Genomic DNA, 24,695 nt, shown 5'->3' with positions numbered 1-24,695 from the left:
TTCTAATGTAATTCTATGGCAGCATCCAAGGGGCTGGAATTTTCGAGCTCTCCCCATGAGTGACAGAACACTGAGCCAATTACAGTGCAACTAGAGAACATTACCCCAACGCTCCGTATTTGCCACTGGCTACACCACCACCACAGAAAGCACTGAGCTAGGCTGAAACACCTGCATTTTGGAGCTGCCTTACTCAAGAAAGCAAAAAAGACACCATGTTTATATGCAGCTTTATTAATTAAATTATTGTTAGATTTTTTACATTGTTTGCAAACTGATATGTGACATGTATTAATACCAAAATAACATGGAAAAGAGGCAAAAGATATATATCTTTTAGCTAAATGGGTGGAGCTCAAAACAGGTGGTGCACTGCCCTGAATGACGGGTCGCCAATACCAAAACGTCTACACATACATAGAGTCCTCTTAATTTGCACAATTTCTCTCAGACAACCAAAAATCTTCAAAAGTTGCCCAATTAGCGGGAGGGATGGGGTCAAAATAAAGATGGTGCCGAAGAACATGGCTGACATTTTACATTCTCCCAACCAATTGTGCAATTTTGTTATATATTTGCATTTTGTGTAATGGCCTGTGCCATTAAACCCCTACAACTCATCCAGAACGCCGCAGCCCGTCTGGTGTTCAACCTTCCCAAGTTCTCTCACGTCACCCCGCTCCTCGGCTCTCTCCACTGGCTTCCAGTTGAAGCTCGCATCCGCTACAAGACCATGGTGCTTGCCTACGGAGCTGTGAGGGGAACGGCACCTCAGTACCTCCAGGCTCTGATCAGGCCCTACACCCAAACAAGGGCACTGCGTTCATCCACCTCTGGCCTGCTCGCCTCCCTACCACTGAGGAAGTACAGTTCCCGCTCAGCCCAGTCAAAACTGTTCGCTGCTCTGGCCCCCCAATGGTGGAACAAACTCCCTCACGACGCCAGGACAGCGGAGTCAATCACCACCTTCCGGAGACACCTGAAACCCCACCTCTTTAAGGAATACCTAGGATAGGTTAAGTAATCCTTCTCACCCCCCCTTTAAGATTTAGATGCACTATTGTAAAGTGACTGTTCCACTGGATGTCATAAGGTGAATGCACCAATTTGTAAGTCGCTCTGGATAAGAGCGTCTGCTAAATGACTTAAATGTAAAATGTGTAACTTCTTTTTTTCTTTAATTTTTTTATTTATTGTGTACATAATGTTCCTGCTACCATCTCTTATGACCAAATAAAACTTCTGGACATCAGAAAAGCGATTACTCACCGCGGGCTGGAAGAAACTTTTTCCTTTAACAAGTCCAACGAGAAGGATATCCTGCTTTCACTGGAACAGGCCCAGATCCAAGCCTTTTGCATGAAGAAAAGACGCCGGAAAAGAGGATGCAGATCGGGGATCCTTCGGAGAATCTGGAGGCAAGCGAGTAAACTCCCAATGTCTTCCATTCTCCTTGCTAACGTTCAATCGTTAGAAAATAAAATTGATGACCTACTATTAAGATTATCCTTCTAAAGGCACATTAAAAATTGTAACATCTTATGTTTCACCGAGACGTGGCTGAACGAAGAAACGGACAATATAGAGCATTTGGGATTTTCCATGCACCTGCAGGACAGAGATGCTACCTCTGGTAAGACGAGGGGTGGGGGTGTGTGTCTTTTGGTCAATAACAACTGGTGCGCAATGTCTAATATTAAAGAAGTCTTGAGGTATTGCTCGTCTGAGGGAGAGTACCTTATGATAAGCTGTCGACCACACTATCTACCAAGAGAGTTCTCATCTGTATTATTCATAGCCATCTAATTACCACCACAAAGCAAAGCTGGCACTAAGACCACACTCAACCAACTCTATAAGGCCATAAGCAAAGAAGAAATTGCTCAAACAGAAGCTGCGCTCCTAGTGGCCGGGGACTTTAATGGTCTAGGATTTTTTGCCCCCCTGGTTGCACATGTGACATACTGGTAAAAAAATTGGTAAAACTGATTTAAGTTGGCTCTCAAACAACTATATAAGGGCATAAGCAAAGAAGAAAATGCTCACCCAGAAGCAGCGCTCCTAGTGGCCAGGGGACTTTAATGCATTAAAGTCCCCTGTGCCGCTTCTTTATAAACTTGATCTCCACTATAAAAAGTATCTAGACATTATCTCACATTTCTTTTAGACTGTCTCTCTGACATTTGCAACATAGTTTCAATTTTGAAATTCGATCTTCAGTTGTCCCATAGTAATGAATGTGTTGGTCTGGACAAGACAGACAGGCAGCTTTTCTCAGCCAGTCGAAATCATGAATCAACCGGCATCATTTTTATGGATATATTCAAAGAAATGTCAACTGAAAAAAGGTAAAATGAAACGAAGTGCAGCTAGTTTGTGGTCTATCCAGCTTCCGTTTTTGACCTCATCCCGTCAGTAGAGGATGCCTTGGTGTTCTTTAAAAGTAATTTCCTCATCATCTTAAATGAGCATGGCCCTCTTTCAAAAAATGTAGAACTAAGAACAGATATAGCCCTTGGTTCACTCCAGACCTGACTGCCCTCGACCAGCACAAAAAAAAACATCCTGTGGCGGACTGCACTAGCATCGAAGAGTCCCCGCGATATCCACATTTTCAGGGATGTCAAGAACCAATACACAGTCAGTTAGGAAAGCAAAAGCTAGCTTTTTCAAACAGAAATTTGCATCCTGTAGCTCTAACTCCAAAAGGTTTTGGGACACTGCAAAGTCCATGGAGAATACGAGCACCTCCTCCCAGCTGCCCACTGCACTGAGGCTAGGAAACACTGTCACCACCGATAAATCCACGATAATCGAGAATTTCAGTAAGCATTTCTCTACGGCTGGCCATGCTTTCCTCCTGGCTACCCCAACCCCGGCCAACAGCTGCGCACCCCCTGCGGCTACTTGCCCAAGCCTCCCCAGCTTCTCCTTCCCCCAAATCCAGATATCAGATGTTTTGAAAGAGCTGTAAAACATGGACCCGTACAAATCAGCTGGGCTAGACAATCTGGACCCTCTCTTTCTAAAATTATCTGCCGCCGTTGTTGCAACACCTATTACTAGTCTGTTCAACCTCTCTTTTGTATCGTCCGAGATTCCTAAAGATTGGAAAGCTGCCTCGGTCATCCCCCTCTTCAAAGACACTCTAGACCCAAACTGTTACAGACCTATATCCATCCTGCCCTGCCTTTCCAATGTCTCCGAAAGCTAAGTTAACAAACAGATCACTGACCATTTTGAATTCCACCGTTCCCTACTCCGCTGTGCAATCCGGTTTCCGAGCTGGTCACGGGTGCACCTCAGCCACGCTCAATGTACTAAACGATATCATAAACGCCATCGATAAAAGACAATACTGTACAGCCGTCTTCATCGACATGGCCAAGGCTTTTGACTCTGTCAATCACCGTATTCTTATCGGCAGACTCAACAGCCTTGGTTTCTCAAATGACTGCCTTGCCTGGTTCACCAACAACTTTTCAGACAGAGTTCAGTGTTTCAAATCTGAGGGCCTGTTGTTCGGACCTCTGGCAGTCTCTATGTGGGTACCACAGGGTTCAAGCCTCGGGCTGACTCTTTTCTGTGTATATATCAATGATGTCGCTCTTGCTGCGGGTGATTCCTTGATCCACCTCTACGCAGATGACACCATTCTGTATATATCTGGCCCTTCTTTGGACACTGTGTTAACAAACCTCCAAACGAGCTTCAATGCCATACAACACTTCTCCGGTGGCCTTCAACTGATCTTAAACGCTAGTAAAACTAAATGCATGCTCTTCAACCGATCGCTGCACTCACCCGCCTGCCCGACTATCATCACTACTCTGGACGGTTCTGACTGAGAATATGTGAACAACTACAAATACCTAGGTGTCTGGCTAGACTGTAAACTCTCCTTCCAGACTCATATTAAGCATCTCCAATCCAAAATTAAATCTAGAATCGGCTTCCTATTTCGCAACAAAGCCAACTTCACTCATGCTGCCAAACATACCCTCGTAAAACTGACTACCCTACCGATCCTCGACTTCGGCGATGTCCTTTACAAAATAGCCTCCAACACTCTACACAGCAAACTGGATGCAGTCTATCACAATGCCATACGTTTTGTCACCAAAGCCCCATATACCACCCACCACTGCGACCCTTATGCTCTCGTCGGCTGGCCCTCGCTACATATTCGTCGCCAGACCCACTGGCTCCAGGTCATCTATAAGTCTTTGCTAGGTAAAGCTCCGCCTTATCTCAGCTCACTGGTCATCATAACAACACCCAACCATAGCACGCGCACCAGCAGGTATATCTCATTGGTCATCCCTAAAGCCAACACCTAATTTGGCCGCCTTTCCTTCCAGTTCTCTGCTGCCAATGACTGGAAGGAATTGCAAAAATCGCTGAAGTTGGAGACTTATATCTCCCTCACTAACTTTAAGCATCAGCTATCTGAGCAGCTTACCGATCGCTGCAGCTGTACACAGCCCATCTGTAAATATCCCAGCCAACTACCTACCTCATCCCCATATTGTTTGTATTTACTTTTTTCCCCTCTTTTGCACACCAGTATTTCTACTTGCAAATCAAATCAAAATCAAATCAAATTTATTTATATAGCCCTTCGTACGTCAGCTGATATCTCAAAGTGCTGTACAGAAACCCAGCCTAAAACCCCAAACAGCAAACAATGCAGGTGTAAAAGCACGGTGGCTAAAACTTGCACATCATCATCTGCACATCTATCACTCCAGTGTTCATTTTCTAATTTGTAATTACTTCGCTACTACAGTTTATTTATTGCCTTACCTCCTTACTCCATTTGCAAACATTGTATATAGATTTTTCTATTGTGCTATTGACTGTACTTTTGTTTATCCCACATGTAACTCTGTGTTGTTGTTTATTGTCGCACTGCTTTGCTTTATCTTGGCCAGGTCACAGTTGTAAGTGAAAACTTGTTCTCAACTGGCCTACCTGGTTAAATAAAGTTGGGGGAAAACATGTTTTTAAGTGATTGTTTTAGTTGTGTTGTTGTTGGCTAGCTCCTCTGAACAACAGTGCCCCGACGAGAGAGCACATTTTCGATGCCAGGCGAAATTGCACCTCATTAGCTCATTGTTAATAGATGCATCCAAATAAATGTCACTAGAAAACTGCTTAAACAAATGCAAATACAGCTGCTGTTTGACGTGACTTTAAGTTAGCCATAGTTGGCTAGCTAGCAAGCAAGGGATAAAAACGTTACCAGCCAGTAAGACAATATTTAGAATGAACGACTGGGAAGCATCCATAGATACAGAATAACATTACATTACATTTAAGTCATTTAGCAGATGCTCTTATCCAGAGCGACTTACAAATAAAAAGACTGAACGACTGGGTTGTGTCTCTGGCAACCAAACCGATAGAACTAACCAGCTGGCTTGGGTAGCAACCCTTGATTTGTGTCAGGACTATATCTTGTGGAAGGATGAAATAGTATGAATAAATTCATCATAATAACGTTTTTAATGAAAATATGTAAATCATTATTTGAATATGTTGGTAACCCATTGTATAAAAGTTACAATGCCCTTGAAGCCGGTGTTTGGAGGATATATTGGCACAGTTTGCTGGCCCACCACAACACCCCTGACAATATATCCTCCAAACACCGGCTTCCCGGGCATTAGGGTACTATAGGGCGAGACAGTTCCATTTTTCAACAGTTCCTCTGGCTGCTACTAGTCTTGATCAACTACAAATTGTATCTGTTTCATTTAGATTTTTTAAGACATTCCATCAAAACAATTTAGTGGTAAATTGATCACATTTTTTGTAATTTAGAAAATGTTTTAGATATAATCAAATTAAGTTAGATCAATTGTTTTTTATATATACATGCAGGGTTGTCTTAAGACAAATCCTCCACTTGTTTAGAGATATTTTTTTGTTTGTTTTTGAGTAAAGTAGTAACATGTCAGGCTAGTATGCGAGGGGCAAGATGGCATCTCCAATGGCATCTTGCCCCTTGATGGTTGATCATTGGTTTCTAGCTGTAATTTAGGCACTGGCTAGCCCAGTTAGCTAACTAGTAACCTCACTAACAGAAAGTATGAAGTTAAATAAATGCTAGCCAGCTATTTAGCATTAGCTAATGTCTGCCAGCATATCTTACTAGCCCCCAGTTAGCAGGGCTAGTATTAGGATTAGGGGTCAGAGTTAGAATGGGGGGCTGGGTTAGGATAAGAATACGGGTTAGGGTTAGAATAGCGGTTAGGATTAGATTAGGGTTAGGTTAGGGTCAGAATGGTGTAGGGTTAGGTTAGGGTCAGAATAGGTGTTAGTGTTAGATTAGGGGTCAATTCTCAACCATTCTCCACCATTGGCCATCAGACTGTAAAACAGCCATCACTAACATTGAGTGGCTGCTGCCAACATACTAACTCAAATCTCTAGCCACTTTAATAATTAAAAATGGGATGTAATAAATGTATCACTAGACACTTTAAACAATGCCACTTTATATAATGTTTACATACCTTACATTACTCATCTCACATGTATATACTGTTCTCTATATCATCTACTGCATCTTGCCTATGCCGTTCAGCCATCGCTCATCCATATATTTATATGTACATAATCTTATTCATTCCTTACACTTGTGTGTCAGGCAAGAACAAATTCTTATTTACAATGAAGGCCTACCAAAAGACAAAAGGCCTCCTGTGGGTAGGGGGGCTGGGATTAAAAATAAACAAATAAAATATAAATATAAATATAGGACAAAACACACATCATGACAAGAGAGGCAACACAACACTACATAAAGAGAGACCTAAAACAACATAGCAAGGCAGCATCACATGGCAACACAGCATAGTAGCAACACAACATGGTAGCAGCACAAAAATGGTACATGGCTATGGTGAAGATGCGCTTCGTTATATCCTGAATGCTATTGAAGATGGGCAGGGTTTTAAGGCAGCTGCCAGTGCTTTTAATGTGCCAACCAAAACCTTGAGGCCCACTGGAACAAGCAGGCCAAAACCCCAGGTCACAGCCATTTGGGTGGGTTACCAGTCTTCACTTGCTCTTTCGATTGTAACCTGGTGAGCCATATCCAAAAAATGGAAAGAGGCCTTTTCGATTTACATCAAACAATGGTGTTTCCATCAAACTGACTTGTAGCCGATAAAAATCATTGCGTGATGACGTAGTGCACACGAGATTATTATTATTTTTGCTTACATTTTCATGTACCGAATACAAATCAAAGGTTCAATGTGTTTACATTTTCAACTCTACCAATAGTTTTGTCACAAAAACTGTCGTGTTAAATAGCACATGTCTACTCTGGTCTTGGCACATGAGCTCTAGCCAACAGTTTGCAGATACAGTGCGGGTAGGCTAGTCTACATGATGAGATTATTATGGATACTATTTGTATTTTCCAAACGGCAGTCGTGCAACAATTATGTCACCAGAATAAGACCCTCGATATTTATTGGAAAATAGCATAAAACTCATCACCATGCACTTTCACCACCCTGTCAAATTAATCATAATCTATTTAATCTGTAGTTTAAGAGGACCATACACGATGTCATCGCGTGACTCCAAATGTACTTCGATATGATGGTTATTATATCAATATTATTATATATTGATTATATCAATATTTGTGCATAAAAGGCGTTTCCACCACAATTTCTTGCATTTTGCATTTAATTTTACCAACACAAAAAGATCCTACTATGTCGAACTAACATATTTTGTGTGTGCATTTATACAATTGTACCGAAACTTCCTGTTTCCATCACAGTTGTCGTTGTATTTTATGACTACAAGAAATAAAACTGTGGATGGAAACGTGGTTACTGATCAATAAAACAAACTTGGTTTCCACAATGCTTTTTGGGGTGAACCTGTAAGCAGGACGAAGGGATGACGTTTCAGCACCCTTCTGTGACATGACATTTTTCAACTATCATAATCATTTCATGAATGTAAATAAAACATTATTGTAAAGTTCATGAAGGGGAGACAAATGACCTCACTCCACAAACAAATTGTGATGGATGATAATGATTATTTGAGTAGCTTAATTCGTCTTGGTCTGGCTCGCCTACCTCGCCAACCTGAGTGCTGAAAAGAAGTCACATTACACCACAACTCTCAATAGTCATTTCACTTATGTCCCCGTCTGTGCCTCTTCGGACAGGATATTCACTGCAGTGATGCCGATGGTAGCAGCAGGGTTGATTGCAGACGATCCAACGTTACAGCCAATCAGAATATTATGTCCTTTGTATGAACTTTAAATGTATTTTCTCTCATTTTCTGATGTCATTGTTCTTGAGCCAAGCACCTCCACTGTACCAAAGCACAGTACCACATGTAATCTGAAACGCAATACTTCCTTGTGATATTGTTTGCATGATGTGTGGTGGGAGTATTCTTATTGGCTGATAATGTGTAGATCTTAATTCAGATCTTTAATCAGCTCATCATAATAAATGCCATGATCATTAATACTTTCACCTCCTTTGCCAATATACTAATCAAGCAACTCACTATTACTACCTCCATCTTCCATTCATTTTAGAAGGCCACATGTGCCACAAGCCACAAATCCACGTGCATGATGTCCTCCCTGGAGAACTAATTGTTCTCACTTCATGAACAATCTTAAGTGTAACCAAAGTATTGCTATTGATCTCAGTAGTCGTATTGGCATGGCTAGGACATTTATTGTCAGGGTGTACCCTGAGTTTTTAATTTCTCTCATTGCACCTCTACAGGATAAGCATCTTCTCCGGAGACATGAGGCGACCAGAGGTGCCAGATATGTGGAAGAGAGGAGATTATTTGCACATGAAGCAGGCTCAGGAGGCACTGAAGCATCCATTAGCTGGGACCTATAATGTCCCATGCTGGTGGTCTCCAAGTACAAACAGTACAGGAATGGGCTTGTGGTCTGTGCACCAACAATTGTCATGGGAGTCCTTGCACCAACAATTGTCATGGGAATGTCCAACAGCCAGTTACCACCAGAGGGTGGAGGGGAGCGCCAGAGGGTGAATTATTGGAGTTCTGGTTGAATACAGTACCAAAAATATGTGCTCAGGCTGGGATAGTCAGATGACTCATATTCAGGGCGTAGTTTGACAGGAGAGATTGGTGTTTTGAGGCCTAAAGTGAGTAAGATGAATCTATGAAGAAAGTCATAAAGAGCATTATGCCAAGTGCGATTGGGTGATGGGACAATGAGAGATTCATTCTGGAGAGAAGAATGTGCTATCTGAGATATCCTGTGCCTTTTCAATAAATGTTTTGTTGTACAGATATGGTGCTTTATATTAGCAGTAAGTAGACTGTATTACAAGCTGGCATATTGTTGACTACCTGTGATGTGAAGATGATCAGAAGCAATTTTTTCAATAGATATGGTTTTCAACACAGTTTTCAATGTTTGCTCAATTTTCGACACTCAAACATATAAAATTGCACAGTGTTTTTAATGTGATGTGACTATGATCACAAGCTATTTTTTCCAATAGATGCCTGTCAGTTCTAGCATATTTGTTGGTCATGTTAATTCTGATGGTTTTATCGCTGCTTTTTCAGGGATTCCTGAAAGCTCTCTGATGGCCACAAGGCCCCCTGATTGACGGAATGTCAATCTAACTTCAGACATTTAAATTCCAAGTACAAAGTTGAAAATAACGGGGAAACATCACGTGCTGTTTACCCGATTATCCGCATGGCTTCACGGTCGCCATGGAAACGTTGCTCTCTTGTTACAAGTGGCGGAACAGGCTATCGCTATTGGTTTATTTGTATGTCACTGTACTGTGGTCAACCATTCAACATTTTCAAAGAGGATGGTCCATTCAGTTACTAACTTGAAGTGGCTACTGTAGCTCGCATGGAACTACATGTATTACAGTTCATACGTTTATTCTATGTTAAATGTCATAACGGTGGATTTGAGAAATCGGTCCCACCGGTTGAGAAAACAAACTCGTGTTTCTTTCAACTCAATTCGGTGCGCTTTTGGAACACGAGAAATGGAAGAGTTGAACGAGTCCAAGTCCTCACCCGCTTCTGCGTTCGAGAAGGACGCATTTGAGCTGACAGTGGAAGATGTTTATGACATTTCATACGTCATTGGCAGAGATTTGTTGAAAATAATTAGTACAAGTGAGGAAGTCTCAGATTTGCAATTCAAAATTGTGCGTGTTTTGGAGATGTTTGAAACGTTAGTGAATAAGCACAACCTATCGCTGGAGGAGTTGAAAATGGAACGAGACAATTTGAAAAGTGAACTGGATAGAATCGTGAGAGAAAGTTCTGTTGGTCAGGAAGAGGTGAGTTTGATGTTTTCAGACCAGGAATCTTTAACAGTTGTGGACAGAATCGATCCATTTCATTTCCCATAACGTGGTCATGTCTACCTGGACTAGGTTCTGTCAGGGTATGTAAAGGTTGTCTTACGTTTCACTGGGTTGCTATACACTCTACTTTGCAACACAGTTGTGTGGACTCCTTTTTGTTGAGTTTATCCCTTTAATCAATATCTTCTCCCAGCAAACACTAGGACCAAACAAACTGGTGGTAGACATGAAAGATCCCAACAGACCACGCTTCACAATGCAGGAGCTGAAGGAGGTGCTTCAGGAGAGGAACCAGCTCAAGGCACAGCTATTGGTGGCCCAGGAAGAGTTGCAGCTCTACAAGAGGTAGAATACAGAGCCAGGCCTGACCAGTCCCCCCCCAACCAACATTTACACATGTCTATGAAGTACCTAAACCTATGACTTAAGTGTTGGCCTGGCTGTCAAAGTGTGTACCTCACTCAGGGAGTGATAGGGAAAAAACGTTCTGTTACAGCGAACATACCAAAGCACAATTAATTGTGAGATACAACATATACATTTTGTGTGATAGATTTTTTTCAAAATACATCACTCAACAAAGCAAGCCTTTTACTATAGGCATAATTGTCAGAAACCATTTTATTTGTTTCAAGGCCTTTCTCTGTAGCCTAAACCAAGCAGAAAATGCCGGAGTCTTTAGTGCTCGGGAAATGTATACTGAAGCAAACATTTCACCCACTTTTTTATATAAGAAAGTCTAATAATTCCACAGCTTTTGTCTTCATGAACTTTCACTCACAGCCTACTTTCTTTTTTATTTTATTTTATTTTATTTATTTTTTATTGCCCCTTTTTCTCCCCAATTTTGTGGTATCCAATTGTTGTAGTAGCTACTATCTTGTCTCATCGCTACAACTCCCGTGCGGGCTCGGGAGAGACGAAGGTTGAAAGTCACGCGTCCTCCGATACACAACCCAACCAAGCCGCACTGCTTCTTAACACAGTGCGCATCCAACCCGGAAGCCAGCCGCACCAATGCGCCGAAGGAAACACCGTGCACCCGGCCACCTTGGCTAGCGCACACTGCGCCCAGCCTGCCACAGGAGTCGCTGGTGCGCGATGAGACAAGGACACCCCTACCGACCAAGCCCTCCCTAACCCGGGCAACGCTAGGCCAATTGTGCGTCGCCCCACGGACCTCCGGATCGCGGCCGGTTACGACAGAGCCTGGGACTCTGATGGCACAGCTGGCGCTGCAGTACAGCGCCCTTAACCACTGCTATCTAAACTTGTAGTAATCATGGTCAAATTACTTACTGGGAGGCCCCCATTGACTTTGTTAGTCACTCACTCAGATATCATATTAAAAACTGCAAACATTTCTCCACCCTATGGCAAAATGAACAAGCTCTCACAATCTCACGTTTATCCAAACGTCAGATTTGAAAGTGTTTTTGACACCCTGGGTTGCTCCTGCTGCTCTGCATCCTTCCATTTCTCCAAACATCAAATGTCTAAGCTGCTGCTCTGTATCATTCTATTTCTCCAAAGGTCAACTTTTGAAGTTAAGTTTATGCACTCATTCACAAATGGTTAAGGTAATGGAAGTTCCCGACGTCCTCAGGACATGGAAAGACATGGAGTTTCGAAGTCAATCTTGAACGATCTCCCTGAGCCAAATGTATAGAATTGCATGGAATGAGTTATACAATTGCTAAATAGATTTGCAGGAAATTAACTTTAAAACACTGTGGAGAGGAAGGCCGCTAAACTGTTTTGCTCTCTCTGGAGGGGAGACCTCAAAACTAAATTTCACTTAAGGCCCCCTAAAGGCTAGGGCCGGTTCTGACCGCACGTGTGGGTATGGATGTGGGTACTCAGACCTGTGAGCCACTGCGGCCCACTATGATACATTCAGATTTTCTGTGGCCCCTACCACCATCAGTCGCTCAACCCTGGTCTAGAAACTGGACTTGATTTGCTACCCCATAATAGGCTACGTGAGTGAACGTTTATGAAGACAAGCAGATGGTTGACATGACAGAAAGGTATGCAGAAATATTCTTATCTAAAAAGGTGGGTGAAATGTTTGCTTCAGTATACATTACTCAAGTGAAAGTTGTGTGTTGTGTCGCACAGGACTTGAGTATTTTCTGCTTGGTTTAGGCTACAGCGAAAGGCATTGAAAGAAAGAAATGGCTTCTGACAATACTCCTATATTAGCTTGTTGGGTGATGTGGTAAAGTCTGATGTATTTTGAAAACTGCCGGTGACAGTGTTGTTTTAAGAGTTCCCTCATTCGTGTGTTGTTGTATGCGCAATAAACCTACGGCTGCTGTTCCCCTCTTGCTTGGCAGAGATCTCAGAAAAGGTAAAAAGTTTATGGTATCTTAATTGATTAGGCTTCCCGAATTTACACTGAACAAAAAAATGCAATATGCAACAATTTCAAGATTTTACTTAGTTACAGTTTATATAAGGAAATCAGTCAATTGAATTAAATTATTTAGGCCCCACTCCTCTTCAATGGCTGTGTGAAGTTGCTGGATTTTGGAGGGAACTGGAAAACGCTGTCGTACACGTCGATACAAAGAATCACAAACATGCTCAATCTGTGACATGTCTGGTGAGTATGCAGGCCATGGAAGAACCGGGACATTTTCAGCTTCTAGAAATTGTGTACAGTTCTGCCTGACATGGGGTGATGCATCATCATGCTGAAACATGTGAGGTGATGGCGGCGGATGAAAGGCACGACAATGGGTCTCAGGATCTCGTCACGGTATCTCTGTGCATTCAAATTGCCATCAATAAAATGCAATTGTGTTCATTGTCCGTAGCTTATGCCTGCCAATACCATAACCCCATTGACATTTACATACATTTTTACATTTAAGTCATTTAGCAGACGCTCTTATCCAGAGCGACTTACAAATTGGTGCATTCACCTTATGACATCCAGTGGAACAACCACTTTACAATAGTGCATCTAAATATTTTAAGGGGGGGAAGGGGTGAGAATTGACACCATGGGGCAGTCTGTTCACAACGTAGACATCAGCAAACCACTCGCCCACATGACGCCAAACATGCTGTCTGCCACCTGCCCGGTACAGTTGAAACCGGGATTAATCCATAAAGAGTACACTTCTCCAGCATGCCAGTGGCCATCGAAGGTGAGCATTTTCCCACTGAAGTCGGTTATGACGGTTAACTGCAGTCAGGTCAAGACACTGGTGAGGACGACGAGCACGCAGATGAGCATCCTTGAGACGATTTGACAGTTTCTGCAGAAATTCTTTGGTTGTACAAACCCAGTTGTCAGCTGTCCGGGTGGCTGGTCTCAAGACATTCCTGCAGGTGAAGAAGCCAGATGTGGAGGTCCTGGGCTGGCGTGGTTACATTTGGGCTGCAGTTGTGAGGCCGGTTGGACTCGCTGACAAATTCTCTAAAACAACATTGAAGGCGGCTTATGGTAGCGAAATTAACATTCAATTCTCTGGCAACAGCTCTGATGGACATTCCTGCAATCAGCATTCCATTTGCATGCTCCCTCAACTTGAGACACTTGTGGCACTGTGATGTGTAACAAAACTGCACATTTTATAGCAGCCTTTTGTTCCCAGCACAAGGTTCACCTGTGTAATGATCATGCTGTCTAATCAGCTTCTTGATATGCCACACTTGGCAGGTGGATGGATTATCTTGGCAAAGGAGAAATGCTCACTAATAGGGATTTAAACAAATTGAGAGAAATAAGCTTTTAGTGCATGCGGAACATTTCTGGGATCTTTTATTTCAGCACTTTACATGTTGCATTTATATTTTTGTTCAGTGTATGTTCGCTGAGAGAATGTAATTACTGTCAGTAGATTTGCTGTATTCCTCAGGGGAGGGGCACTTTGAGACAGTCCAACACTAATTCGGAGAAGTTTAGGCAGTTAGACAAATTCCCTAAATTTGCTGCTGTTCCCCTTTTAATGAAGTGCTCTGTACTTGCAGTGGGATGCACTCACAGGGCAAGCATGCCATGGTAAAGGCTGACCTGGAATTTCCATCCCCTTCGGTTCCTAACACAACAGATGAGACTAAAGAAGAGGAACCAAAAGAGGAAAATACCATCAGAAAGCTGTAAGCAATGAGCTTTTTTCCACAAATGAACTTTGCATAACTATTTAACATCCATAGTGAAGTGTTTGAAAAGCATGTAGTTTGAAGAGGTTGATTTACACTGAAAAAAACGAAGTATTTCAGAGACATTCATCATGATATCACAGGGTGGACAACCAGGGGTAGTTTGTTTTCACAGTCCATCTCTGCCTTATGACCTGCTTGTGACTGGCAGGCTGTTTGTGCTGATGCTGTGTGATTGAATGAAGAGAGAAAGCAGATGTAACTGTTGCTGACCACTTCGAGGCCAGCTTGGATGTTGTGGTCTGCACTCCCCCTTCAAAGACCAGTAACGACCAGTAACTTATAGGGACTTGTTGGCAAAAACGAATTGCAGAGCAAGCTTTCTCAAATGCATTCTGAACTAATGTCTTTATTTGTAGGTTTTCCTTCAGGCGGAAATGAGGACAACCGGTGTGAGGACCGACGATAAACCAAACATTTTTATGTACACGTTTTTCCTATGCTTCCTTTGTACTTGGATAATTTAACTTTAACGGAATGGCATTTTAAACTCTAGAATAATCCTTTTAAAAGTATCTCAGCATAGATGTCATGTCATTAATAGTTAAGGGAAATTCCTATTTCTGCACTAGGTAGAATAACATGGTAGATGCAGGCTAAACTCATGTTTCCTTGAACGTTGTACAAAAATGAGCTGTAACAGAGGATTCCTTTTTGGTTGAACATTCATCACTACTTGGTTCAAACTCTGGACAGATGGAACCTTGCAAAGACCAACATTCAAGCCAGGGGTTACAACTGTAGCCCCAGTAGAAACAGGACCTCCAAGACTACATGAGCACTCTGTCATTGGAATGTTTTAGCAAATAGTATTTTATTTTGATGTACACTGAGTATACAAAACATTAACACCTGCTCTTACAACGAGACTGACTAGGTGAAAGCTATGATCCCTTATAAGTGTCACTTGTTAAATCCACTTAATCAGTGTAGATTAAGGGGAGGAGACATGGCTTTTGCATGTGTACCATTCAGAGTATGACTGGGCAAGACCAGTACCGTTGAACAGTGTATGGTATTAGGTGCCAAGCGCACCGGTTTGTGTCAAAGAATTGCAACGCTACTAGTTTTTTTCCCCCACACTCAATTTCTCATTTATATCAAGAATGGTCCACCACCTAAAGGACATCCTGCCAACTTGACAACTGTGGAAAGCATTGGAGTCAATGTGCCAGCACCCCTGTAGAACGCTTGACACCATGTAGAGTTTGACATGACAGGGGGGGAGGGGCACTACACAGGAGCCTATATAAAAAGAAGTGACATTGTTCACCCTGAATTTTTTTAATGCAAGTTCTAGCCATTTTCTTTGCTATTTACTGAGTGATTGAACTTAACTTTTATACTAGCACAAAGGGCTTTTGAACTAACATTTGATCTCAAACAACAGAGCAGCTGTAAAGAAAGCAATTTGAAATATTACTGTTATAAAATCACACCAAATATATTTAATCTGTTGCACGTTGTGAAATAATCATACAAGGATGCTGCACTGTTACACGTCTGAATATTAATAAGCTTGCCTTTCTATGCTTTGCAAAATGAGCTTCCATGCTAGCCAGATTTATGAAAAAAATGTGTCTATGTACACAGTTCATTTGTTCAAAAAGAGCAACTTACATTTAGTTCAAAATTCATTCGGATGTTTCACCCATTGCAACAAAAGCTACATTTTCAAATCAAGTATAAGCTGTTCTCCCCGAAGCCAGGAGAGCATTGACGCTCCTATGCAACATATTGTTGCGTCAACTAGAACCATACATAGCTTGATAAATTAATCACTTATATAAAAGAAACCTAAAAACAATAGCTAGTATGTTAAATATATTTCACACATCATGGACACACTGGCCTTAATATGTATAAAAACTCCATCCAAATCCAGCAATAAATTGATAGTTTTAAAAACAAATTTAACCCATGTGCCATCTTAAAAAGGTTGTGTTCCACCTTGTTCATACTGCCACCGTTTTGCCCAAACAGGCACACTTAATTTGTCTCACCGGAAAGCAGTTTGCACCTTATGGCCAATGGAATGGATTTTTAAAAAACAAAAAGAGAACAGGTTCTCTTTTTGAAGCAATGAATGCACCTAGTCATTGTCTTGAGAGAATACTCTGGTGGAACATCAGTATTTGAGCCATGGGTGAGCACATATTGATTCCTTGCTACGATCACCGTAGTCATAAACCAGCTCTTCCTCTGCCTCAATGTCCCTTGAAGCCACCAGTATGAGATGAGGTATTCCATCCATGTCATGGAGCTTGGTCTGGCAGTTGCCATTTTTACTGTGGTTGAGCAGCCTTCCCAGGCGAGTTGATTCTTTTGTAGCATCAACACTGTAGAGGAAATGAAAGATTTGAAAACATCCACAAGCTAGCTGACAATAGTGGCAATACATACACGGAGTATACAAAAACATTAACACCTGCTCTTTCTATGACACCAGGTGAAAACCATGGTCCCTTATTGATGGCACTTGTTAAATCTACTTCAAAAATCACTAACTTTTTTTAACCCCTCAGTGTAGACAGGGAGGAGACCGGTTGAATAATGATTTTTAAGCCTTGAGACATGGATTGTGTACAAAAGCCATTCAGAGGGTGAATGGGCAAGACAAGATTTAGGTGCCTTTGAATGGGGTAGGGTAGTAGGTGCCAGGCACACCATTTGTGTGTCTGCAACTCAATATTAGGAAGGGGTTTCTAATGTTTGGTGTACTCCGTGTATGTCGGGGTTACTTAATATAAACTGAAAATTAAGTGTGTAGATGACTTACCAGTAAGTTTTGCTGAGATAGTGAAAATAGTACATGTAGCAGCCAGTCCCAGGGTCTTGGGCATACAGAGCCTCTCTCTTCTTGGCATCAGTCAGATGCAACAAGTCACCATGATACTCAATTACGAACTGACCCTTCTTGAAACATCTGACAGCAAACACTCCTCTTCCCTTCCCCTCTATATTTTTTACCTAATTGGGGTTTAAGTAGGTAAAAATCAAATTCCAGGTTCAGATGATATGGGTCAGTAAAATATGACTTTCATTTCAAAACCAACCTGCAGTCCTTCTTCAACTCCATGTTTTATCAGGTCATCAAGCTGTCGGTGTTCTTCGTTCTGTTGGCAGAGTGTAGTTTTTAATGAGTAATTAAAGTGACTCAATAAATATTAAGGCTGTCAAACAATACAGATAATTAAAAACATGACTCTGTAGTTTGAATTTACTCAAATTAGACCCTAAAGAAAGATTTGTCAATTTTAAAAGCAGCGCATTGTGTTGCTCCCGAGTGGCGCAGCAGTTCAAGACACTGCATCTCAGTGCAAGGGGTGTCACTACAGTTCCTCGTTCGAATCCAGGCTTTAATCACATCCGGCCGTGATTGGGAGTCCGGCGCATAATTACGCCGGATTGGGTGGCGCACAATTGTTCAGCATCGTCCAGGTTTAGCCAGGGTAGGCAGTGATTGCAAATAAGAATTTGGCCAACCAAATAAAAACCTGGCCAACAATTATGAATTCCACAGAAGACAATCCCTGATCAGCCAGGTCTGAGTTCATGTATGTAATACAGCTATTAGATGTAGCCTAGGCTACTTATTCATAACCATGTTCTTCAACATTAACTAGTTCAAGCTGCTACTACTAGAATTGAGAGCATTTGCTTAAATCTTGACCTGAGAATTACATGATAAAAAAAATAAAAAAAACACTACACAAGATGAATGGATGTCCTGTTCTGACTAAAATCATTGTAGGAAGTTTAGTGTTCAAGAGGCATTCATTTACTACAAATTATTCAGTTATAGTTGATCCTGAAGCACAACTCACTTTGGCATTATATACTGACCTTCAAATCAGCTTTGCTTTTCCTGGAACTCCGTCTAATCGGATAATAATCTGTGACCTTCCTGTTTTGGGCAGCACTGCCTTGTGCTCTGGATAAAAAGAGAATACATTATTCCATTCTGAAAAAAGCGTATGCGCCAATGGTCAGATGATCTGGTCATGAAGCGCTGGCCTGACCAACAAATACTGTTCTCCATTTAAACAAATGTTTTATTGACGTGTCAGCATTACTTACTTTTTGACTTTTTGACTAGCCCCCCCCTTAGATTTGGGCATGGGGACATCTGGCGCAAGCCCTGGGTTGGGGTGCGATTTAGGATCCTCCTCGACCTTCAAGGCAGTTGTTTCTCTGGTTCGAGGAGCCAAGCAGGTCCTCACTTTATTCTCCGCTTGCCGAGACACACCAGCTTGAGAGTTAACTTGATTCTGTCTCACTGAATAGAATAGTTTGGAATGAAGCACAATGTACATCAGACCTGGTTGCATAAGCAAAACATACTGCCTAAATAAACAGTTGTGTCATAAGACATTGATCAGTGGACACTGCTGCTATTCACACACAGGAAATTATTCTGAAGGGCACTTAACGCCGATCTCCTGACTAACAAATAATTTAGAGGTAACCAAAACATATGGAGTGCAATTGTTGCATGGCTCGAGGTCCTGGGTATGAACTCCGTCCTGTGCAACTGGGTCCTGGACTTCATGATGGGCTGCCCCTCAGGTGGTGAAGGTAGGCAACAGCACCACTACGCTGATCCTCAACAGGGGGGCCCCACAAGGGTGCATACTCCACCCCCCCCCCCTGTACACCCATGACATCTCCAACTCAATCAAGTTTGCAGACGACACAACAGTCGAAAGCCTAATTACCAACGACAACGGTAAAGTCCCTGGCAGAGTGGTGCCTTGAAAATAACCTCTCCCTCAACAAAACAGCTGATCGTGGACTTCAGGAGACAGCACGGCGCCATCGACGTGGCTGCAGCGGAGAAGGTGAAAAGCTTCAAGTTCCTCAGTGTACACATCACTGACAATCTGAAACGGTCCACCCAGACAGGGCGGTGGTGGTGCAACAGCAGCTCTTCAACCTTGGGAGGCTAAAGACATTTGGATTGGTCTATAGACCCACAAACTTCTGCCCTTCAGGACGACAACGACAGCACCCGCTGTCACAGGAAGGCCAAGAAGATAAAGGACCTCAAGCCACCCGAGCCATAGCCTGTTCACCCCGCTACAATCCAGAAGGCGAGATCAGTACACATACAGCAAAGCTGGAACCAAGACACTTAAAAACAGCTTCTCTCTCTCAAGGCCATTAGACTGTTAAAGTCACCACTAGTTGGCCCCTGCCCTGAACTTCTGTCACTAGACAGCTACCACCCGGTTACACTACCATGCACTGTAAAGGCTGTTGCCCTACGTACATAGTCATGGAACACTGGTCACATGAAATAATGTTTACATACTGTTTTACCCACTTCATATGTATATACTGTATTCTAGTCAAGGCCCATCCTATAACTACTGCTGTACATATACTACATATTCTAGCCTTATAGTCTATTCATCCCATCACATGACCAAAAGTGTGTGGACACCTGCTCGACATCTCATTCCATAATCATGGGCATTCAAATTGTTTTATTTCACCTTTATTTAACCAGTTAGGCCAGTTGAGAAGTTCTCTTTTACAACTGACCTGGCCAAGATAAAGCAAAGCAACAAAAAAAACACAAAAAAAAAACAGTTAAACCTACAATCGATAAAATAGATTTTTTTTCTTCTATGTACAGTGTGTGCAAATGTATTAGAGTTGAGAGGTACAGCAATAAATAGGCCATAGAGGCAAAATAATTACAATTTAGCATTAACACTGGAGTGAGACACTGGGGTGCAAAAGAGCAAGAAAATAAATAATGTGGGGATCAGGTAGTTGGGTGTGCTATTTACAGATTGGTGGTGTACAGGTACAGTGACCGGTAAGCTGCTCTGACAGCTGATGCTTAAAGTTAGAGGGAGAGGTCTCCAGCTTAAGTGATTTTTACAATTCGTTCCAGTCATCCAGTCATTGGCAGCAGAGAACTGGAAGGAAAGGCAGCCAAAGTATGTGTAAATATAGAGTTGGTCCCCCCTTTGCTGCAATAACAGCCTCCACTCTTCTGGGAAGGCTTTCCACTAGATGTTGGAACATTGCTGCTTCCATTCAGCCACAAGAGCATTAGAGAGGTCGGGCACAGATGTTGGGCGGTTAGGCCTGGCTCAGTCGGCATTCCGATTCATCCCAAAGTTGTTTGATGGGATTGAGGTCAGGGCTCTGTGCAGGCCAGTCAAGTTCTTCCACACCGATCGAGAAACTATTTCTGTATGGAACTCACTTTCTGCACAGGGGCATACCTAGCCTGAACCTTGAAAAACAGCCCCAGACCATTATTCCTCCAGCAAACTTTAGTTGGCACAATGCATTGGGGCAGGTAGCGTTCTCCTGGCAGCCACCAAACCCAGATTCGTCCGTTGGACTGAGAGATGGTGAAGCGCGATTCATCACTCCAGAGAATGCGTTTCCACTATTCCAGAGTTCAATGGCGGCGAGCTTTACACCACTCCAACCGACACTTGGCATTGCTCATGGTGATCTTAGGCTGTGCACGGCCACAGAAACCCATTTCATGAAGCTCCCGACAAGCAGTTATTGTGCAGATGTTGCGTCCAGAGTTAGTTTGGAACTCAGTAGTGAGTGTTGCAACCGAGGACAGATGATTATTTTACACACTTCAGCACTAGGCGGTCCCACTCTGTGAGCTTGTGTGGCCTACCACTATGCGGCTGAGCAGCTGTTGCTCCTAGACGTTTCCACTTCACAATAACAGCACTTACAGTTGACCGGACTGACTTGTTGGAAAGGTGGCATCCTATGATGGTGCCACATTGAAAGTCACTGAGCTCTTCAGTAAGGCATTCTACTGCCAATATTTGTCTATGCAGATTGCAAGGATCAATTTTAAACACCTGTCAGCAACAGGTGTGGCTGAAATGTCCAAATCCACTCATTTGAACTGGTGTCCACATACTCCATGTGTAACTCGGTGTTGTCTGTTCACACTGCTATGCTTTATCTTGGCCAGGTCACAGTTGCAAATGAGAACTTGTTCTCAACTAGCCTACCTGGTTAAATAAAGGTGAAATCAAAAAATATATATATTACTGCACTGTTCAAGCTAGGAACACAAAACAAGTATTTTGCTATACCCACAATAAAATCTGCTAAATACGTATATGCGACCAAGACTATTTTATTTGACATCTAGTGGGTTAAAGGTTTTATTCAGACAAAAATCAATATTGTATGGTTTAGAAAACGAGATGGTAGAAGTCCATTGTCATTATTGGTGGTGGATGGAAATAACAAATGGTGGGTTACCTTTCCCTTGCTTTGATTTCTCAGTTTGTAGAGTCAATTTCTCAGGAACATTTTCCTCTTGGCTGAGAGAACTTGAGTTGTTGCACAGAGGAGATTTGGGTTTGCTGGGACTCCAAAAACTTGGTAAAGTGGTCTGACCATTACCTGCATCCTGCAACACATTAATGTTTTCATAATGGGTGAATGTATGCAACATGCACTGGTGTAACTTAGCTAGCGAACACCTGAAAAGTATTGATGACCAATACCAGCCTGTATTAGTGCTATATTTCCAACACAATAGCAAGTTACCCGATTAAATTCTGGTTTATTTTCCTTTGTCTCCTTTTCGACTTGTTTGGGGTGAAGGGTTCCCTCGGGTTTCTTGTAGGTGGTCCGGATTTTTTTCTTCCCTTTGAAGGCAGTCGTGTCTGGAGGTTAGTTAGGTTGACCTTGATATAGCATACCATATCAATAGCATTTCCAAGGGTTATTTTAGCTAGCAAGTTAGTTAGTCCCCAAAAATTGGGGATAAAAATAAACAAGTAGGGCACCGGAGTAGAGCACATAAATACAAAAACCACCATACAGAAAAATATTAATAAAATGAGGACGGATCGCATTTCATCATACATCAAATATTATTTGTACTGCACAATGCTCTGTTACTAGCTCTGTAATTTGAGGCAATTTAGTAAAAACGACAAATTAATCGTTACTTAAAAATGTACATTAACGAATTAATATATATATTCATCTCAAATGTAGCTTCTCAATTGTATCAAAGTAAAATACATTTAACGTCTCTCTCTCTAGCTTACTTTTGTCAAATTAGAGACACAACGTGCTACCACTGTACTAAGTAACGTTAACGTCGTTGGCTAGATACAGTAACGTTGAATAACTGACTAAAGTTAAATTCCTCAAAACATCCCTGTTTCGCTACTTACCTTTCGCCATTTCAACTCTACAAAAACTAGACAGTATATGCACGAATTTGCGTTATAAGTTTTTGCAATGTTCGCGTGTTCCTCGTTACGTTACACTGGCGAAAACACATAACCAGAAAGTCACCACCACCCACCGTGCCCACAATAACAACTATTTAAAAATCTGGCTACTGCGTCCCTGATTGGTTAAACACTACTCTGGTAGCATGTGATTGGCATGGCGCGAAACACGTCAGAAGCCAAAATGTATCTAGTTTCTTTGAGTTGTCTGCCCTTGACGTAATAAAAAAAAAACGAATTCGTGCATTGCAAATCTATTCAAAATATCACTAAGCAAGTAGGCTACATCATGTTTCTGTTTCCCCAATATGTGTCAATTGATATACACTGCTCAAAAAAAATAAAGGGAACACTAAAATAACACATCCTAGATCTGAATGAATGAAATATTCTTATTAAATACATTTTTCTTTACATAGTTGAATGTGCTGACAACAAAATCACACAAAATGATCAATGGAAATCAAATTTATCAACCCATGGAGGTCTGGATTTGGAGTCACACTCAAAATTAAAGTGGAAAACCACACTACAGGCTGATCCAACTTTGATGTAATGTCCTTAAAACAAGTCAAAATGAGGCTCAAGTAGTGTGTGGCCCCCATGTGCCTGTATGACCTCCCTACAACGACTGGGCATGCTCCTGATGAGGTGGCGGATGGTCTCCTGAGGGATCTCCTCCCAGACCTGGACTAAAGCATCCGCCAACTCTTGGACAGTCTGTTGTGCAATGTGGCGTTGGTGAATGGAGCGAGACATGATGTCCCAGATGTGCTCAATTGGATTCAGGTCTGGGGAACGGGCGGGCCAGTCCATAGCATCAATGCCTTCCTCTTGCAGGAACTGCTGACACACTCCGGCCACATGACATCTAGCATTGTCTTGCATTAGGAGGAACCCAGGGCAAACCGCACCAGCATATGGTCTCACAAGGGGTCTGAGGATCTCATCTCGGTACCTAATGGCAGTCAGGCTACCTCTGGCGAGCACATGGAGGGCTGTGCGGCCCCCCAAAGAAATGCCACCCCACACCATGACTGACCCACCACCAAACCGGTCATGCTGGAGGATGTTGCAGGCAGCAGAACGTTCTCCACGGCGTCTCCAGACTGTCACGTCTGTCACATGTGCTCAGTGTGAACCTGCTTTCATCTGTGAAGAGCACAGGGCGCCAGTGGCGAATTTGCCAATCTTGGTGTTCTCTGGCAAATGCTAAATGTCCTGCATGGTGTTGGGCTCTAAGCACAACCCACACCTGTGGACGTCGGGCCCTCATACCACCCTCATGGAGTCTGTTTCTGACCGTTTGAGCAGACACATGCACATTTGTGGCCTGCTGGAGGTCATTTTGCAGGGCTCTGGCAGTGCTCCTCCTGCTCCTCCTTGCACAAAGGCAAAGGTAGCGGTCCTGCTGCTGGGTTGTTGCCCTCCTACGGCCTCCTCCACGTCTCCTGATGTACTGGCCTGTCTCCTGGTAGCGCCTCCATGCTCTGGACACTACGCTGATAGACACAGCAAACCTTCTTGCCACAGCTCACATTGATGTGCCATCCTGGATGAGCTGCACTACCTGAGCCACTTGTGTGGGTTGTAGACTCCGTCTCATGCTACCACTAGAGTGAAAGCACCGCCAGCATTCAAAAGTGACCAAAACATCAACCAGGAAGCATAGGAACTGAGAAGTGGCCTGTTGTTATCACCTGCAGAACCACTCCTTTATTGGGGGTGTCTTGCTAATTGCCTATAATTTCCACCTGTTGTCTATTCCATTTGCACAGCAGCATGTGAAATTTATTGTCAATCAGTGTTGCTTCCTAAGTGGACAGTTTGATTTCACAGAAGTGTGATTGATTTGGAGTTACATTGTGTTGTTTAAGTGTTC

General features: G+C 42.6%; 1 protein-coding gene and 1 pseudogene across 2 annotated transcripts; one reads left to right on the top strand and one right to left on the bottom strand.

The window, feature by feature from the left end:
- The first annotated feature begins 9,923 nt into the window (after positions 1 to 9,923).
- Positions 9,924 to 16,213, top strand: LOC124034295 (annotated as a pseudogene).
- Positions 15,982 to 22,911, bottom strand: LOC124034294 (N-lysine methyltransferase KMT5A-like). Of its 2 annotated transcripts, none has more exons than XM_046347292.1 (8): positions 22,754 to 22,911; positions 22,116 to 22,216; positions 21,825 to 21,975; positions 18,639 to 18,837; positions 18,405 to 18,492; positions 17,615 to 17,674; positions 17,338 to 17,528; positions 15,982 to 16,897 (listed from the first exon to the last, which is right to left on the bottom strand). In XM_046347292.1, exons 1-8 carry the CDS (start codon positions 22,761 to 22,763, stop codon positions 16,687 to 16,689), a joined length of 1,011 nt encoding a protein of 336 aa, XP_046203248.1. In that variant the 5' UTR covers positions 22,764 to 22,911; the 3' UTR covers positions 15,982 to 16,686. The 2 variants fall into 2 exon arrangements, with proteins under 2 accessions (XP_046203248.1, XP_046203247.1); XM_046347291.1 differs by having other exon boundaries at positions 22,116 to 22,234; positions 22,754 to 22,886.
- Positions 22,912 to 24,695: the final 1,784 nt, after the last annotated feature.

This window comes from Oncorhynchus gorbuscha, linkage group LG04 (genome assembly GCF_021184085.1).
Source record: "Oncorhynchus gorbuscha isolate QuinsamMale2020 ecotype Even-year linkage group LG04, OgorEven_v1.0, whole genome shotgun sequence".
Lineage (NCBI taxonomy): Eukaryota > Metazoa > Chordata > Actinopteri > Salmoniformes > Salmonidae > Oncorhynchus > Oncorhynchus gorbuscha.
Note: the sequence above shows the minus strand (reverse complement) of the source record. Positions and strands in the feature narration are given on the sequence as shown.